Below are 20,491 nucleotides of genomic sequence, written 5' to 3' on the forward strand. Positions count from 1 at the left end.
AGAAATGTTCCCTTGAAGAAGTATAAAGCTATTGGTGAGAAAAAAGTGTAAAAATAGATGGGAGTCCAGATTATGTGAGAACCAGACATTGTGTCTACACAGATTAAAAGAGTGGGTTTTTACTCAAGTTACTCATCCTATTTACAATCCCAAAGGGAAGCCAAAGTGACTTTCAATTGCATTAGGCTATTCAAGGTCAGACACTACAGCGATTATCTATATTTAGTAAACCATACTTTTACAGCAGTTCAGTTTTGGGCTGCAAGCAATATCCCTTCTCCAATGCAAGGAAGAATCAGAAAAAGGGGTATAGCTTTAATTTATCTATCCATTCCTCTATATCCTGGCAAATGGGAACTCTGATATTCATAGACAGATCGAACTATGGAAGTGTATAAAAAGTCAGAGCTCCATCCACCTGTTCTGACAGGTGCTTTGCTTTGCTTCTTGTAATTTTGTTGAGGCTTACCTGATCCCAAATATTGTTCCCTTCCCCTCTACCTCCAAGATGATGTATGATTGTGCTAAACCTTGAACAGCCTTCTTCACTATTCTAAATCAGCACTTTTTTTTGTTTTACGGCTATCCAGTTTCAGCTGTGCCTCAAAAGTTAAGCATTTAAGAGAGAGAAAAAGTAACTACTCATGTCTCCTGCAATCTTAGTATATAATACCAGCCAGCATAAAGACACAGTTGAATCCCTTCGAACTGCCTTTGATCCCAAAAGAGAAAGGAAATAGCAATCAGGGCTTCGCTGGCCCATGACTTTACTAATTAAACAAAACAAAGTGGGACTTTGAGAAGTTCCCCAGTACTTCCCCTTTCCCTTATCCCTGGCCAGAGTTGACCTGTTCCAACCCAGTGCTGCTGCATCTGATTCCAAGGAGTCAGTATTAGTATTTTAGTCTAAGGTTAATTGGAACTGGCCTGCTGTTCTCTGCCTGTGTCCATGCTATATTTCAGTGAACTTAAACAGAAGTATTGGTTTTTATACTTCACTTTTCTCTACAATAAGGAGTCTCAAAGCAGTCTACAATCACCTTCCCCCCTCCACAACAGACACCTTGTGAGGCAGGTGGGGCTGAGAGAAATTCTGAGGGAACTGTGACTGGTACAAAGTCTCCTAGCATGTTGAGGAGAGGAGAAACAAATCCAGTCACTAGATTAGTGTCCGTTACTCATGTGGAGGAGTGGGGAACTAAAGCCAGTTCTCCAGATTAGTTTGCCACTCTTAACCACTACACCACTGACTCTCAAGTGTGTTGTAACTGCTTATAGGACCTGGGTCCACCAGTAGTGTAAACAAAATTAACCAAAGTCTCTGTTTATAGATTCAGGAATGGTTGGAACATCCTGCTTAGTTCCTCTCTTATTTAGGAGCAGTCATTAGCAAGAAGCCATCTGTTTTTCACCTCTATTTGTATACAGAGCTATACTCAAGTGAGAGAAGACAACTGGGAACATTTAGGCCACATGCCCTTAAGGATCTTTTTCACTGCGTTAGAATCCTGGTTTCCCCTGATTCCCTGTACCATTAAAAATTCAAGCTTCTAGTTCTAGTGCTTACAAAATATGATACCTGATGGAGAAAAAATCACATGCATTTCCCAGTAATCAATCTGACTCAAGTGTTTGTCCTTCTTGCAAAATTAATTCTTAACTGATCCAGATGGGAATCTGTCAAAACAGATACAGTCAGATATATGCCTTGCAGTGAAATTCCAAGCAGAGTTACATGCTTCTAAGCCAAAGCAGGGTGCAACTTTGCTTATGACTGCATGGTTGGTCTCCTGAAGAACACCATAAAAACAATTTATTTGCAATTCCTGAAAGGCTAGAACCTCTGATATCTCTCATCATCCATGATGGGTAACAACCTAACGCATTTCACACCTGCAATATTTATGACTAGATCCATACCAAGCCTACTTTTGCCACCAACTCCTCACCTTTCCTCTTCTGTAATTTTCCCTATAAAAATATGGAATATGATTTCTCTGTCATAGCAATTCAACAAGTCAAAAAATGATTGGGGACTCTTTATAACCCTCTGAAATCCTAAATCCCCCCTCCCCATCTCCAGGAATTTTCCAACCTGGAGTTGGCAACCCTAATGACCTACTATATTTCTAGAACTCAGTAACACATTTGAAATTATGACTGTATTACAGTGAACAGACTATTTTTCACAACAAACCTGAAACTCTACATACTTTTGATAAAATAAACTATACTAAAATAAATACTCCATATTACAGTCTTCCAATGAAAGGAGCAATAGAATACCAATATTATCTCAGGAGAAACTCTATTACCCAATTTGTTCCATTCTGCTCCTTTAATTAGTTCGGGGAATTAGCTGGAAACAGACCACCAACGTGAGAGGCCGGTAGAGTATCTCCACCAGTGTATACAAAGACTGGTCCCCTAAGAAATCCCCTTGAAACCAGAATTAAAGCAAAAAAGGGTACCATTTTATTAAGAGATCTGAATAATAAAAATACACTCGTAAGCACCCAGAATTTAAGAAGTGTAGGAAACAAAGAGATGAGCGATAGTGGGAACAGATGAGGGTGTTGGGAGGGTGATATTTACTATTCCCTAAGTGAAGAGGTCTGAGGAAAGCAAGAAAGAAATGGCCAGTGCTTCTCGCAGGACAACGACATTGAGTGCAAGGAGGAAATCCAACTGCAAAGAGCCATAGATTTTGGAGGTCTTGTTATAGGAAAAATTGACCCTCTGGCAATTATAAGACGGACAATCCTCCTGGGATAAAGCAAAGTTCTGTTCCCAGGCACAGACAATGCTTTTGGAAATGATTTGATGGAAATTATTTGGAACCCTGGCAGACCCAAGTCTTGATGAGCTTTGACGGTGCGATTAAATTAAAACGGGGACATTTTAAGTCCTTGAACTGCTAAATGAGATTGGACTGCTAAAACAAAGACATTTTGGAGGTTTGACAAACTATTTGGACAGGAGGTGTCTGAGATTAAGTTAATGTTTGGAGGAAAGGGTGCAGGGCAAAGCAACAGGTTCACTTTCTACTGGGACACAGGCAGAGTGTGAGTAATTACAGTCGACGGCTGTCCCTAAGAGCAGAATTGATTACAAAATATTGATTTGAAAGCTTCAGAAACATTAATATCCCTTTATCTTCAGGCTGCAGTTCGTGTAATTGGGTCTCATAGAAGATTATACGCGAACAAACCTTACTGGTTGTTGTTCAGTGCCAAAGTAAACGGCACAGGCCGTTATCATCACAACAACCCTGAAAACTCTCTTGTTGGTTTATTTAAGTGTGGTTGTATTTAGGACTTATCAAAGGACTTTTTTTTGTAAAGGTGGACACATGAGTTGTTATGTAATAGCTGTAATGTACTGGAATCAGAGAATCTGAGAGTGTCTTGCATTCTGCTTTGTAAGATTATTGTATTTGCTAATTGTCTTTACCCATTAGTGCAAAAGGACAGAACGGATTCCTTCTAGTGAACAATGGCACTGAAACTGATCATTAATTAATTAATAAAAGAGTATGCAAATGTGCAACCTGCTGTAAATTTAAAACCAGGACAAACCCCACCTAGGCATGTGACCCCTAATCAATGTTTCACCTTCTGGACAGATTAAAAATGGAGCACACATTCCCCCAACAAATATGGGGAGGGATGAGAAGCTTCCACCATGAGAAAGCTTAAATTGACCAACCCAATGCAAGCCTTTCCCATCACTGTGGAATAGTCTGCCTTGGCATAAAATGTTTTAATAGATGGCCTCTTTTTAACAGTCACTGTTAGCCTTGCTTATCTATATCTGCAACAGAAGGGGTGAACTTGGACCAGTTACATACTCTCAGCCTAACATACATCACAGGGTTGTTGTGATGATAAAATTGACAAGATGAAAATAGTGTAAACCACTTCGGGGCTACGCTGCAGAGAAAGGGGGAGGATAAATTAAGTAAAAATAATAAACAAATGTCAATCAGAGACCGTCTTGACTTGATCAGAGCCTTCCAACGTAATGCTGAGACTCTTTTCTTGCTCTGTTATATCTCTGGCTTGTTACCCTTGTACCGCTTCACTGGATTTGACTGTCCATGACTCGGATTAGGATTTCTGCTTAGTCCTGAGATGGGTTAATTTTGTAGGATTTAATTTATGTTCTTTTCTTGCCTGGGTTATTTCTTTATTCAAGGTCATGTAAGAACTTGTTCCTTTCTGACTCCACAGTACAGATAGGACATTCTATCTATTACACCCCATTGGGTTTCACTGAAACAAAAAAGGCTAATTCCAAGTATGGATATTTTGACAAGCCTGAAAGGCAGTTTAAGAGACACAAAAAAGCAGATCAGTCTTTTCCAAAACTCACTCTCACAACATTTCTACTGTTCCATTTTATGAAATTATTCCATGTTTCTGAACCTTAGAGGAATATATACATTGTGCTAATTAGTCTGATCTTCCCTTTGGTATGGCAGCTGTACCTGACATTTTTACATAGCGGCTAACAGCAGTCTTCAAGTAACAGGCTTTCTCAAGGGGGGAAATCACAACTCTTGACCTTGAATTCTGTCCTCCAATTGAATTATACAGCTGTAGTAAAAGAGTAGGGTTGAATAATAGCAACGGCGGAATAACTGGAAAAACCGCTGAGTTTTTATTAGAAGTGCTCAAGTCAAAGACATAATGGAAGCTTGATCACCTCTTCTTTACCAACCTTACGTGCTTTGTCCAGTTTTATGTCCTGTTTTAATACCTGCTCTGTCCTGTATTTTGTTTTATTTTTACTGATATGCCTAATAAAGGTCAGCTGAAGTTGAAGTTGAAAAGAGTAGAGTAGCCACATCCACAAGCAGGGCACCCGGCCATGGCTCCACAGCTGAACCCAGCTGCCACCTCCAAAGAGGCTTCCCAGTGGAATGGGGAGGTCAAAAGGCCTCCCTGCCATTAAGAAGCTCCAATGGGCTGCACTGCATTCATACCAGACAGAAGGAGGGCTTAAGTACGGGCTATGGCCCGCCAGTGCAATGGGGCGAATGACCAAGAGGGCCTCCACTGGATCCACCTCCACTATGCTTGCAGAGATGCAGGAATGATGTCGCAGCATCCTGCGTAGTGTCCCAGCACTGTGGGAGCACTGTGGTGGCACGCAGGCAATTTCATTGGTCCACCAGAGTAAGTGCCCCAGGGACAGCAAATCTGCCAGTGCGGCCAGCGCACCACTCCCTCAGCATATTTGCCCCACACCTTTGGATAGGGCTCTTATTCTCATAACACTCTCCTCTTCCAATTGGTCTTTAAGAAAAACTGGTAACATTAGTTTAAAAATAAAAATAAAATGCATGTTACACAAAAGATTTACATGAATGAAGTTTAAAATATATTGCTCAAATACATCTGGAACAGACGAAAATCTCAGCTGTGCCAGCAGCACCAAGTTCACCTGAGTGGGCAATGGAGCCAGATTAATTTTATCATATTTAATATTCACATTTTCTGTTTATGCAAATCATGTTCTCTACCCTGAATTACAGGTTATCATAGCCATCTGAGTCTTCAGTATTTCTGAACAGTGTATATTTTTTTACTAACAATTTCCAAAGGCCAATCAGCAAAATACGATTAAAAATCACTTTAAAAGAATTAGTGGCTTTTTTTAGGTGGCTCCATTTTGAATTTGCCTATGCTACACTTAGCAGTCCAGATAGCCCTGACTATCCTGATCTTGTCACAGCTTAGAAGCTTGGTAGGTGAGAGACTACCAAGAAATACTGGGGTTGCTAAGCAGAGGAAGGCAATGGTAAACCACCTCTGTTCATCTCTTGTCTTGAAACTCCTGGGGTCACCATGAGTCAGTTGTGACTTGACAACACACAACGATTATTACTTTAGTACATCCCTTTTGTAACTATCCAGTACCACTCAATAATGACAGTGTTTGTTCATAAAACATTTTAAACCAATTTTTTGGGCCAAACCAGACTTGGCAGATGTCATGGAGCTCAATCTTCAAAAGCCATCCCGGATGAACACATGAAGCTGTATTAGTCCATTAAAGGGGGGAAATGGATGCCTGTATTTTTTGTGAAAGGGTAGCACAGCATAAGGGGTTCCAGTTTCACTTTGTAAAAACCATAAATGGATCATATGGTTAAGCCCCTATATCTTCTTCCCACAGTCCCAATTCAATATGAGGTTACGGAGAGTGCTAATGGAGCTTAAAAAGGCCAATGTAGCTGGGGCTGAGAGAGCTCAGAAGAACTGTGACTAGCCCAAGGTCACCCAGCTGGCCTGTGTTGGAGTGCACAGGCTTATCTGAATTCCCCAGATAAGCCTCCGCAGCTCCAGCAGAAGAGCGGGGTATCAAACCTGGTTCCTCAAGGTTAGAGTCCACCTGCTCTTAACCACTACACCACTGCTGCTCTTGCACTCCTTCATTTGTCCTGACCCTTACAAACTGCTGCAGTTCACCACCTAGCTTGTACAATACCCTTCATAATTAAACAGGAAAATGAAAAAGGACAGTTTGAATATTAGGTAGGAATAAAACAACATTCATGGCAACAATGAATGAAAGTTAGCATGTAAAAAACCTGCACCTGCAGAGGGGGGGGGGGGATCACTGAGCACAGAGGGTCTTTCTCCAAGCAATACAGCATCCATTTTTAATTCCATAGAAAACAAGGGGAGAAGTCAGTACAGCATCCAACCTAATTTCTGGGCGACGGTCCTGCTATCATATCATACAACATAGTATGGTGGTGGAATACTAGTAGAACAAAATGCAGATGTAAGAGTAGAAGTGAGGCAAATCCAAAAGAGAAAGAGTGAACATATTCTAGAAGAACCACTGCAACAGGAAGGTGGAATTCCCCTCCATCTTTTGCTTGTGATGATAGTGAAGCATAATTATAAGGAACATCAGCTAGGAAGATTCTGGTTCAGATTTCAACCCAGCCATGAATGACATAGGTTCCTTTAGGTAAGCAACTCTTCAGCCCCTAACCATGTCCATTTATAATGTAATTACAGGGTGGTTGCCTACTTCACAGGGTTGTTATAAGGATTGTTTAGACAACAAATGTAAAACATTTTGAACACAAGGGACTAAATTCCTATACTGTCTCTTTTAAACTACAGGATGCACTTCTGCAAGTAGAGCACAACTTTCCTTCTCCTCTTCATGCAGCCCTCTGAGCTCACCAAAATGCTATTCCTGTAGAACAGGGGATCGTCAGAAACAGCATAGGAGACCTAAAAGAGATTTGAAGCGGGATTGGCAGCACACGTATTCCTCCTTGTCCTGGCAGAATATGACCTTTGGATCCAACCACTGGTATTTAAATATAGTTTTCCTGTTATTTGGAAGTAAATCCCAGTGAAATAAATAGGACTTTTTTCCCTAATAAGAATACTTGTTTGGTTGTGGTTGCAAGAATAATAACTCGCAAATTCTGTTAACATCTCACTTCAACATCTTCTGCAGAAGACGAGGAAAATTTCACATCTGGGACAGATGAGCACAACAAGGGAAAACACACCCTCATTTTCAGTGATGCCTGTCATTAGGAACTGTTCGTTAGGAACTGCTGCATATTGCAGTACTTCTGTTTCAATGTACATTGTTCCATATAATAGGTACAGGAACTTCTCCTGTACTTGAACGAACTGATAAAAACCAAGACTCTGATAATTATACAATGTTTAAATATCAAGTACACCTAAAAGCTGTACACATTTCTTCCCAATTTAGACGATAATTCCTGCAAACCAGCTGCTTTGCTGCCACATTCACCCATTTCTTGCAATTTAAAGGCCAACCTGAAGGCAGGCTAAAATTAGCTTGAACAGTCTCTCAGTTAAATAATTTCAGTCCTTCAAAGTGACCTTGAAAGACAAGCACATAACTGATTAATACTTGCTTTTTGAGACAGGAGGAATTTATGGACAAATGCCTTTCTATCCGATTCTTCTAAACCAAACCCTCAATTTCCACTAACAAAGACTGTTAAAGACAAAGCAAGTTCCCAATACCTGTTAAAATTAGCCACAGCATAAAACCAAATAATTTTATTTTCCATCAAGGCAGACCTATGCAGCAGTCAGGAGTAGGTTAGAACAGAATCCTGTTAAAATTGCAAAGTGTCATATTCAACAACATAATTTAAGACTAGCAGCTCCTCCTACCAGTGTGCTGGGAAACCGCATACAATCGCCACACCAGGTCTTCTAAAGCCATTTCTTCAGTTTTCAGTCAGCATCTCATCCTTGACCTTAACAAAGACGATCCATAGGAAGTAGTACCCCCCATCATCAATGCTGGAAGTCGCATTGGTGAAGCTATACTGCTGCTTCATCGCACTGCATTTCAATTACATCGCACAGATCCCTCAATATCTACACAAAAGGAAGTGTTAAGTATAGCCAGTGTGCTCCCCCTGCAATGCACAGGCAGAAGAGATGCTGTTCAGAGGCACGAATGATAAATACATCAATACCGCTTTAAAAAGTTCTGCCCTCCTCCACAACGTGGGTATTTTTCTGCTGAATCGCTATTAGATGTCAGAATTAATGTGAAACCTTCATTAGCCAATTCTCTCTTTGGAAGATTAAAAGCAACCCCTTCTGAGGGCTGTTCAGTTTCTAAAGCACTCACCTACTGAGGCTGTCTGCACCTCCCTAGAGCAAGAAAAGCCAACACATATTTTAACAAAATGAGTGCTTCCATTTTCAAACTAAAGTGTACGCTGCAGTTCCTTTTTGAAGCAATCTTCTTTAACATCATTTTTAAAAAGATTGCTACATTTTGTACAACCCTCGGGCGGTACAATTCTATCAATCTAAAGCATGTATGTAAATCTATATTAGACAAAATATTAGTTTTATATCCATGCCTGAGTAAATATGAGGGGATTTTTCCAAAAATGAAAAATATGAATACACATGAAATGTGGTAAGGCCTAGGATTAATAATTTGGCTGCTTTCCTTAAGACTTTAATTCACATTTTTATTTGTTCATTAGTCGAAGAACCATCTCAAGTCCACTCAGTTGAGACAGAACATAAGCCTTGAGGTCAGAAAGGTCAAAAGAAATTGTCAAGGTGAATTAGACATGGTTGCTGGTCACAATTTTCCGTGGGCTGTAATGGAAGAAGGGTAGTCTGTGGCCTAGAATTAGGGTGAAGTTGAATTTTCATGAATTCTAAAGTGATGTGGTTGCTCAAAAATTGCCCAGCTTCCACTTCTGAAGACTAGGAAGTTTTACTTACTTCATTTATACCTCCGCCTTTCTCCCTGGTGGGGACTCATAGCAACTTACACTATTCTCCTGCCCTCCATTTTATCCTTACAAGAACTCTGTGAGGTAGGTTAGATTGAGAGTGCGTAACTGGCCCAATGTCAAACAGAGAGATCCCACAGCAGAGTGGAAATTCACACCTGGGTTTTGCAGATCCTTGTCCAACGCACTAACCACTATGCTACATTGGCTCAGAGATGATTTTAAGTTTCTTAAATTCAGAGTTTCTTAAGAGAAGCATGATCTAGTATATGTAAAAATGAGAAAAACCAAGACAGATAGAAATATGGTATGATTAAGCAAAAACAACATAGATGTACTGGGTCAGCTCTAGCTACCTGGAAACATTCAGTCATCATTTAAAGGGCAATTAATAGCTAAAACAGAGTCATAAAGCAAACATGATTTGTAAGCATTCTAACATGCTCCCAGCCTTCTTGATCTTCAAAAAGTTGTGACTTGAACAGTGGCATGCCACCCACAGGGACAGAGATGGAGATGTCAAATGACTCCGGGTGCAATGTCAGGGGAGACAAATTCACCTCCACACACACACCCTGCACAAACCCAGTTCGGAAGATCTGGGTCGGCACAGAGGAGGTGCCTAAAGACAGAGCCAGTCTGCTGCCAGGAGCTGGGTTGCTGCCGCCGCACCTGTCCGAGCTGCCTCCTTCCCTCCCCAGACCCTTGGGGGTTGGGGCAGCTCGGACGGGCACCGTGGCAGCAGGCCGGCTCCTGGGTCGCCTGCTATGGCGCCTTGTCCCCCACCTCCCTGCAGGTTGGCTTCTGACTTCCCCAGGGGAGGGCAGGGGGCAGCCTGCAGAGAGGCAGGGGGTGGCTCGGATGGTGTCATGGCAGCAGGCTGGCCCAGGGGCTGGCCTGCCGCTGTGGTGTCTGTCTGAGCTGCCCCTGCCCCCGAGCATGGGGGGACTCCCAGAGCAGGTGTTGTCCCTAGGCACTATCCCCCCCCCCCTGATATGCCTCTGGACTTGACAACACACAGCGATTATTACTTTATTACATCCCTTTCGTAAATATCCAGTACCACTCAATAATGACAATGTGTGGTAACACACTGATTAATGGTTCAGACTGTTCATAAAACTTAAATAAGATCATGGCTTGTTGTATTACTAAGTTCTATGTTAATATATGCCGTGAAAAGTAAAAAAGAAAATTTGTTTTAAATTGTTCTGCAAGATTCCTTCCAAGTTCTGCCCCACAGAACCCACAAGCTGAGGTTATACTGAACTGCGGGAACAGCAATCCATAGCCAACCAGGAACAATGCCTCTGAGTTGTTCAGACTGGCAAGCAAACCTTATAAAGGCCAAAGAAAACCACATGACTTGCTCTGGCAAACTGGTATAAGGAGGCTTTCATTTGTTGACATGGCTGATTTTGCAGTTTTCTCCTTTATCCGGATCAGGATAGCATACACAGGCCAAATGCCCACCTGACATCTCTCACACTGCCAAATCAAGATCCCCCAAGGCACAGGTGTCAAACTCGTGGCCCTCCAGATGTTATGGACTACAGTTCCCATCATCCCCTGCCAGGCTACACAACACTTTGCATCCCCTGCCAGTCCATAACATCTGGAGGGGCACGAGTTTGACACCTATGCCCCAAAGGATCCAGTTCTGTATTTGTGATATCCAAACAGGGAAGCTCTGAACACTCCAGGAAGCAACATGATTACACAGCTGTTACCCATGGTTAACCTCATTTGGTATCACTAGCTAGGACAGCAAAGGGGAGAACAATAAATTTCCTCTTGACTAGCACATTCCTCATATATTCTAAAACTAATTAGGTGCTGCATGCAGCTCCAGAGATACACTGTGATGGTGCCTACTCTTACACGTCTCCATTACCCTAAAGGAGAGATTTCCATTACTCTACACCTTGGAGAAATAATGACTCAGTTTGTTCCTTCAATTGATTACTTACATCCGTGCAGAGGCTGGGGATGCTTTATACGTGACCCTCTACCTACAGAGTTGCATTTCAAATATGTACATTGCCACACAAACATGCTATTTAAGGTGGTTGGCAAAGATAGTGCATTTTTCATAAGAAGGTACCTTCTGTGATACTGTGTTATTTCATAGCTCCAGAAGAACTTGATTTAACATCAGATTGTCTTTTGGTTACAGAGGAAAACTTAGGAAGCAGATAACACTTTTTTGTGCAAGGAATGTATCATTCAACTACTTATTCTCCAAACAGCATTATTCTGACTATGAAACATCTTCCAACAACCTACTTACAACTATGTCTCAGACAGAATTCTTGTAGGGACATCTGTCCTCAGGAAGATGATAAGTAACAGTGGACAAGCCTCCATGAAAGGAAGCTCTGATCTTTCCATGGAATAATAACCCCCACTGGGAATGCTTTCTGTTCAAATGGAAACTGCATGAACTCAGCATACCCTATCACTCACCTGAAAATCCATTGGAGGATTCAGGTGTTCGGTGGCAGATGAGAATGGGATTCTCAATAGATAAGACATGAAAAGTTGGAAAAAATGGATTCCCAAGACAGGGGGGTTAAAAGAAAACTCCCTTCCAAAACATATGTAGCTTACATAAACTCACTTGAAATTAACAAAAGAAAACTCAGTCTCAAGATCTCAGTATCTTTAGCATCCTTGCATGGAAGAATGAACATGGTTAGGATGCTTATGCAAACCTAACATGAATAATATAATGCTGAGTCTGCTAAGGAAGAGAGGATCAGTGGAAAAAGACAGGGTGTCATGAACACATTAAGCCAAACCATTTCAGGATGAATGTGGAACACAGCCACATGGCAGTTTGTGTCCTTGACACTGGCCAAGTAAGAATGAGGCAGCTTATGTTCTTGACAATGGCCAGCTCTGATGAGAAACAGCCTGCCTAGTTGCAATCTGGGTCCCTGCATCACCAATAGAATAAGGAAGATAATTAGAGACTTGAATTAAAGCATTTTGGTTGTTATTGGGGCTTACTTGGGTATGTTAATCTGGGTTCCCACAGCAGGACCAAGTTGAAGAACATATTCTGGAGAACAGAATACTAAACTCTACTTTATTTATGATGCCATTTTCTCATTGTCAAGCCACAAATACCACAAGGCACTCTTTCCCTTTCCTAAGCACAACTACATACAAGGCATGGACAAAGATACCTGGATAAAACCAACTGCAAAGCTCCATCATTTATCAAGCAGTGAACTCTACATTCAATGCAAAAATAAGACTCTTGTATTAAAATTGATCAATTCCTCTGGTGCCATTTCCTGCTGATCGGGTAGCAACATCTATTTCATCTTAAAATCAGTGGCCAACAATTTACATCAAACAGACAAATTTACAACTGTTTAAATCACACAGATCTTTAATAATGTTTTTTAAAAGGGCCACAACAGCAAAGTTAAAAAGCAAGCCAATGAAATGAAAACAGAACTGGAAAAAAGCAAACTCCACTTGGTATTCAGGACTTGCTGTTCACTGCATGAAAGACATGTCAAAACAATGAACTGATGATTTAAACACATGCAGCATTTACAAGCAGCCCTGCTTGGATCACAACCCCAAAGGCAGCTACAATTATGATCTACAGCTCCTTAAAGTCCCACAGTGTCAGACTTGGCTACAGGGAGCCAGTCTAATGTTGCTTTAAAGGTCCATGAAAATAAACAATGTCACAGAAACATCAGCAATATCATTATGTCACACTGGTAGAAAGGTGCAAACACACCTAGGCAGGGAATGAATCTCAAATTGCAAAGTATTGTGTCGCATACAGTATATAACCTTTCAATTCTCTTGCTTCTATTTGGTGTACATAAGAAAACACCTTGTGTCAGCTCATTCATTCCTGTATAACAATACCTTGGGGAAAACAGGACTAAAAGACACACCAAGCCCACCATTTTTAAATTAACGATACTAAGGAAAAACAAATCACACAAAGCTGCAGCGATCCATTGCTTATCACGCTCTATTTCATTTTTAATGCAAAACCTGGCCCAGAACGATAGAAGCTTCTGCAAAGACAATAAACACAGACTATCTACTTCTTTACCATTACTGTATCAATTATTTTAATTGTTTTTCTTAACTATGAATTTCTACCTTTGCACCTGGATCCAGATACTCAGCTTCACAGACCCAGAGTTCAGCTGCTTTGTGATTCCCCCATCCTATTTTTGGATGACCAAATTTGTCAGGAGGGCATATACAAACATAATTACACGTATCTTCTAATTATTAAGATGTTTCAATCAAAACAGTCTTCTGGAAAAAGTTGATGCTAATCTGGAACTAGAATGGTGAGGGATAAATGTGTAATCAGAGGTAAGAATATTGCTAGTATAGATTGGGGGGGGGGGAATTGCTATCAACTCATGGTACAACTTACGTAGATACCCATAGGGTTTTCAATGCAAGAGGCATTCACAGATGGCTTACCATTGTTTGCCTCTGTATAGCAACCCTGGACTTTTTTTGGTTTACCATCCAAGTGCCAATTAAGGCCAACACTGCTTAGCATCCAAGATACGATGAGATCAGGCTAGCCTGAGCTATCCAGCTCAGGGCAGTCTAGTTATACACTAAATAAAACAAGACATAAAGTGCCGCAAAGCCTATATTCCTGCATTACATGATTACTACAAAGCACCCAATTTCTGTACACAGATATAGATGCCAGCTGTTTACACTGTGTACCATATATGGAGTTTTTCTCAGTGGTCTGTTTTACTTATATTCTGATTCCTCACTCCATTTTTTATTAAAACCATAGAATAATTGTAATCTATGTTGTTTTTAATGCACTAGATTTTACAAAGAGAAAGACTGATAACTAGTTCATCACCTAAACAGAACAACCTGCTGACTGCAATGCCAGGTTCATTCATCTCAGTACCTGCAGGCTCCCTGGGTTTCCATTCACAAGCCCTTGGATATCTGGCTGAGAACCAGAAGTGTAAAATGGGTTCTGTACCCACAGTTCCCCTTTCCCTAGCTAGCCACTAGTGCAGGGGTCTGCAACCTGAGGCTCTCCAGATGTTCATGGATTACAATTCCCATCAGCCCCTGATGGACTATAATTCCCATCAGCCCCTGCCAGTCCATGAACGTCTGGAGAGCTGCAGGTTGCAGACCCCTGCACTAGTGGCACCCTAGCTAGCTACTGTTAGCGGAGTGGTCTGATGATGACACTAAGAGATCCTAGGCCTGAAGGAAAGAAATTGGAACATTCAGGATAAAAAAACCATTTCCCCCCTCACAGACCTTTAAAAAAATTCCAACTGAAAAATCTGAAAATTTGAGAGAACGCTGAAAAAAATTGTTTTGAGGTTTTTTCTTTTTATGAAATACTTTCAATTTCTAAAAAACCCCCATTAATACTTTCAATTTCCATAAATACACCAAATATACTTTTTAATGCTAATGTTTATGCTGTGAAATCACTAACAGATGTTTCAGTTTGATAGGAAACTGAATATTGCATGTTTCCCCCAACATTTCCCCAAAATTTGGGGGGGGGGGGGTTGGGTTCTCAAAAGAAAACCACAACACATTTTTTCTCACTTGGGCTTAAAAATTCCAAAAGTTTTTTTACATCTGCACATTAATCATAGCTAGTTTAATTAAATCTCGGTGCAAACCTGAACAGAGTTATACCCTTGTAAGCCTATTAACTTCAATGACTCAGATGAATTCAGCTTTGTTTAGGATTGAACTGTCAGAAGTCTGATTTAGCCCAAAACCTTTTCGGATATCCACGTATATAACCAGTTCACCCTTATTTTCATGCATGTTAAACTGAGTTCAGCTGAGGATATTAACCAAAGTTCTGAAGCTACACATCCCAGAAAATCAGTGATTTGTGGGCAAGCTCTTTGTTAAGGAAGTTTGTCCTTTATTTTTCATTGCCTGTTGAGGAAGTCTGAGTAACCTTCTTGACAGTCAGTGTGATGTAGTAATTGGAGTGCCAGATTAGGATCTGGTATGTCCAGGTTCAAATCCTTATTCTACCATGGATGCTTGCAGGGACCTCAGGTTACCCTACCTCACAGGATTGTTGTGAGGACAAAATTAAGGACAAGAGAAGCTGCTTTTGGCCTCCACTATGGAGAAAGGCAGGTATAAATACACAAAGCAGTTTAAGATTTTCTGAAACCCATTTCAAAAGCCTCTGGTCTACAATTTGACCTATCAACAGTCACTGTACTGCTAGAACTACTAAAGATGCTAACATTTTTAGGAGCTGTATCTTTTGAGGAACCAAAGACTGAGAGCACTGAGAAGGGATAACTGTACGCCGGTAAACAGAAAATATTTGTTCTTAATTGCCTCAAATCTGAGTGAAGCTTGACATGCATGAGGTGTCAAAAAAACATTCCAGCAACTGCAATTTTGGCCAATATTATTTAAAATGTATTAGTGAAATTTTATTCATAATAAATATGAAGAGACATCAAATGCAATACATTTGATGACAGACATGTTTTTAACCTTTGAATTAATCCCATGGGATAGTTTGTTGTGAGTGCTTTTGTCAGGAACTAGCAAGAATAATGAACATTTTAAGTAACTGTGATAGAAACAAAGCTGTCATGTGGTTTGCCTGCAATAAGATTCCCAAGACATTAAGATTGTCATCACAAACAGAGCTGCATCCTTCTAGACTTGGTGACTTCAATGTTTTACAGCACTTAAAAGGCACTGAAATCAACAGTCAACAGAATAGAGATATGAACTTTAGAGGAAGTCAGGCTAATTTTTAAAAATGCAGCAAAAAGTTGTTTAACAAAACGCCATGTTCAACTATTACATGTAACATTAATTCTAAAGGTATTTCAGAAAAGAACAAGAGGACATAACTGGAACTATGTCAGTTTGAGTACATATCAAAGAAAGGGGTAATTTACCCTTGAGATACAAACTGACTAGTTATATCATGGGGGAAAAATGAATTACCAAACAAGAGCTATATATTTCTAGTTCATCAAAATGTTCACAAACCTACATTAAAATCTTACACCAGCGTTATAGTATATGTTACCATGATATAGTACACATTACTATTTTTTTCAAAGTACCAGCTTTAAAGTATCATTTTATTTGTTTTCATTCAGTTTTGTTATAATGTAATCTGTTCATGCCACTGTAGATACTGTGGGATGTATTTATAGATATATATAGATGTTTTAAATCAAGCTATGACAAGTGGCAGCACTGGCCAATATGTATTGTCAAATGCAGATCTCCCAAATTCAAATTTAATTTCCACTATGGATGTATTTTATGTCTCTAAGGAAGTTGATCTCTAAGCAAATATAATTCAACCTCTTTTGGGTAGGGCAGAAGCTGCATATACTACTATATATAGTATATATAGTATACATAAAGGTAGGACTCTTAGAGTGATCAGAACACCCAGAAAACAAGGGTTTCTGATAATGCAGAGAACCCCATAATATGCATGTTCTATTTACAAGGAACAGTATGTACTTTCCTAATTCACCTTTCCCCCCATAAATTCATCTTTTCCCCCATAAAACTAGACAGCGTGAGGCTAATAATCAGTTTCTATTTCCATTTTTAAAAATAGATATACCTATCCTAATTGGGATGCTGTAAGTCACATTTGTTGATCATCTTAATACAACATTTTTGCAAACAACAAAGCTGTATCATGGACTGCCCCATACGGGGTGGGGGGGACCCTCTCTGGAGCTGGCACAACCTTGCACCAGTGCAGGTTCGCAACCCACCAGTACAAGAGGTAAATGAACCAGCGGAGGGGCAACTTATTTGGGTGGCTGGACACAATTTTGGGTCTGTGATGTCTGATCTGGAAGCCACCACTTACCCCTAGGCTCACAGGAAAAAAGCTGTGCCAGCATGGCCGGGGGGCGTTCCCGGGGGTGGGTGGGGTGAAGCCAACCTCAGTTGGCTTCCACTGCCCATCCAGCCCCTGTGCAGCCAGTGTTGGAGATATACCAATTTTGGGGGGATGTATCTTTGTTATCCCCTATGAGGGATTCTTGGAGGGGTATTTCCCTCATGCTGCAGGGAAGCCCTTTGCAAAAGGTGGGATAGTGGTGGAGTGGTGCCATCGTCTCCTCTTCATCTACTCTGGATGGGACTGTAAGTTGTTCAATGAATGTATATTTGGATTCCATCTAAAACTTCCATGGATGAGTTGCCATTTATAAAGCACAACTTCTCTCTCCTGCTGTAGCTCAAAATGCCCCTAAGAGACAGCAATTTCCCAGGAATACCTGGAGCTCTTCAGTGGAAGAGGATAATTGGCCAAAATCCTCTAAAACATTTTGGTGGGTCCAACTCTCAGTTTCACAGAATCCTGAAGTGACTGGTTAGTGGACACACTACAGAAAAAGTTCTACTACTTTGTTTAGATGAAGAATGCCAAGATGAAAATTGTTAGTACCAAAAATGAATAGGAAAATATTATTCAAATATATGGTCCAGGGAAGCTTATATATCATTGGTTAGGCACTAGCCAAACCTCATTGGTTACAGCTTATATTATTTAAGTATGTAAGGCAATCAGAAAAGGCAGAAAAGGACCTTAAGTACCGCCACAAGCAGCCAAATTGGTGAGAAGTATTTTAAAAGACATCAATAAAGAACCTTCAAAAACTGTAAATATTTGGAAACAAACAAGAGCAGAGAAAAAAAACAAACAAAAGGACATCCCCAGGGCATTTCATTCTGTGGTGGCACCTTGGCTTGGAATTCTCTCTCTCCCCTTGAGGCTTGGCTAGCACCCACTTTACAGTCTTTTAGGCTCCAGGTCATACATTTTATCCAAGTTTTTTAATAGGGGTTTTGCCTTTCCAGCTTTTTAATGCTCTGCTTCTGGCCAAAGATCTGTTTTACAGACAGTTTTATGCTATTTATGTCCCCGGCCACAGCTGCCTCAAACGGGATGCTGAAGAGGAGACATAGAAACCTACTAAGTAAATAAATAATCACACCTTATTAAATCTGCAGGCTCATCTCAGTCAAATGCTTAACTTTGGAGAAGTCTTCTTCCAAAAATTATGTTCACGTAGCTTAATGGCTGTTTTTCAATGTCCTCAAGAATGGAACAAATTTCCATTATCCCTTCAAATTTCCATTATCCCATTATTTTGATAGAACACTGAGCCCACAATCAATTCCATCAGAAAAACTGCTATCCTGGCTTAATTTTAAAAAAAATATGTGATGCTGATTTAATCCTAAAAGGTAAAGAAATATACATTTCTGAGCCAGATGTAATACATTCAGATACATATAGTTCACTCGCAATTATATTCAACCTTAGTACATTTCCCTGTCCTCCTTCCCCTTCCAGCACTACTGTTTGTCTTAATGTTGGTTTTAGATTGTAATCTGCTTTGGGACTAGGATATGTCTGTTTACAAAACTCCCAACCACACTGTATCAATAAGGTCTACAGAAAAGACATCCCTGTGCCTTTAAATAAAAACCTCACCCTGTACCTCTGTACTAGCATATTTTGGTTATCATTACAATGTTAGTCTTTAGGAACTTGTTTTAATCAGCATAGACGAAGAAGATAAAATCACCACACTACAATATCATCTGTTCTTTCAGAATGAATGTATTCTGAAATAACGCAAGATGTTCAAGTTTAGTAATTTTTGCTTCTGCTTGAACACTATAACTTTTGCTTCTGCGTGAACACTGTCAACATTCACTGATCAGTGTACAAACGCTCTCAGAAATTCACCCAAATGTGTCAATATAATAGCAGCATAATTCAATTTATCAGTCTGAGGAGAAAAATCTTGGTGTATTACCAACTTAGTTGATTTAGTTGATTAATTTTCTATTTATACAAACCTTTCTTGTAGCTTGCTTCAAAATTCCAATCTTATTTTCCCCTAAATAGTCACTTTTAAAAATGTTTAATGTATCAAGACCATTTGAGAATAACAGAAAAAATAGCTAGATTGCAAGAATTAGTTCCCAAATCAGCAACCACACAGTCCATATAACTGACAGATTCAGTTTAACACTGTCCTTTGTAGAAAACTGGTTTCCTTGGAAACCGAATCATCACGTGGGTTAACCACGTGGAAAGGCATTTCTACAGAAAGATCCTCACTTACTTGGAAGACATTTATTAGGCACATGACCTAAACATCTTTTATCTTTTACAAAACTCCTCTAATCTCCCAACTCTAGAAGAAGTGTCTACATTGTTCAGAGTTGCTATTGGTTCAATTCTATTTTAATCTAAGAGCTTCATACTGAATGTACACAAATTTTCTACTTCACAGAAATCAGGTTAACCAACTAGATAAGAAAGAAGGTTTAAAAGTTTACTCAGTCAGGATTTCTAGAGTGTTCTTGCATGTGATACAAACAGCCTGGTTCTGTGAAATGGTAACGAAGCAGTTTTCCTCATTCTACTTGGAAAATAACAAATCACCTCCATTACCAAGGATGCCACAATGATTCAACAGCAGCACCTGCTGGACAGCAATGGTGTGTACATGAATTTTCAGACCATATCTCAGCCATTTAAAAGGGACCAAATATGTCAGTGCTGGGCTGTAGATCTCAGAAGATAAGCAAAGTTTTCCCTGGTTAGTACTTGGATGGGAGACTACCAAGGAAGTCCAGGGGTGTTAATAGAGGTAGCAAAGGCAAACCAAATCTGAACCCCTCTTGCCTTGAAAAGTCCACAGGGTGCACCATGACAGTTACCGGTAAACTTACAAAACGGTTAGAGTATACAGCAATATCATCATCATCATCATCATCATCATCATCATCATCATCATCATCATCATCATCATCATCATCATCATCATCATCATCATCATCATCATCATCATCATCATCATCATCATCACAACAACAATAATAATAATAACAATAACGAAAAATCCTCGGACAATGCAAAATGCAGATTGTGCAAAGAAGCTGATGAAACTGTAGATCATGTCCTCAGCTGCTGCACAAACATTGCCCAGACTGAGTACAAACAGAGACACAGCTCAGTGGCCAAGATGATCCATTGGAATTTATGCAAGAATTACAATATAAGAACAGCTACGAACTGGTGGGAACATTGTCCAGAGAAAGTAATGGAAAATGAGAAGGTCAAGATCCTGTGGGACTTTCGAATCCAAACGGACAAAGTGT

The 20,491-nt window shown here is 40.1% G+C and overlaps 1 protein-coding gene across 4 annotated transcripts in view; it reads right to left on the minus strand.

Moving 5' to 3' along the window:
* Nucleotides 1-20,491, minus strand: part of MCF2L (MCF.2 cell line derived transforming sequence like) — a 154,799-nt gene that overhangs the window by 111,262 nt on the left and 23,046 nt on the right. Inside the window, exon 1 of one of the 4 annotated variants that reach the window (XM_048493093.1) lies at nt 19,181-19,238. The exons of 2 other annotated variants lie outside the window; for them this stretch is intronic. Coding sequence is in view for 1 of the 2 variants with exons in the window: in XM_048493091.1 (XP_048349048.1) it covers nt 8,193-8,244 (52 nt within the window). In the remaining variant the exon portion in view is untranslated. Of the gene's footprint in view, nt 1-8,192; nt 8,555-19,180; nt 19,239-20,491 lie in introns of those variants that run through there. One more of the 4 variants, XM_048493091.1, reaches the window with a different exon arrangement.

This window comes from Sphaerodactylus townsendi, linkage group LG04 (genome assembly GCF_021028975.2).
Source record: "Sphaerodactylus townsendi isolate TG3544 linkage group LG04, MPM_Stown_v2.3, whole genome shotgun sequence".
Lineage (NCBI taxonomy): Eukaryota > Metazoa > Chordata > Lepidosauria > Squamata > Sphaerodactylidae > Sphaerodactylus > Sphaerodactylus townsendi.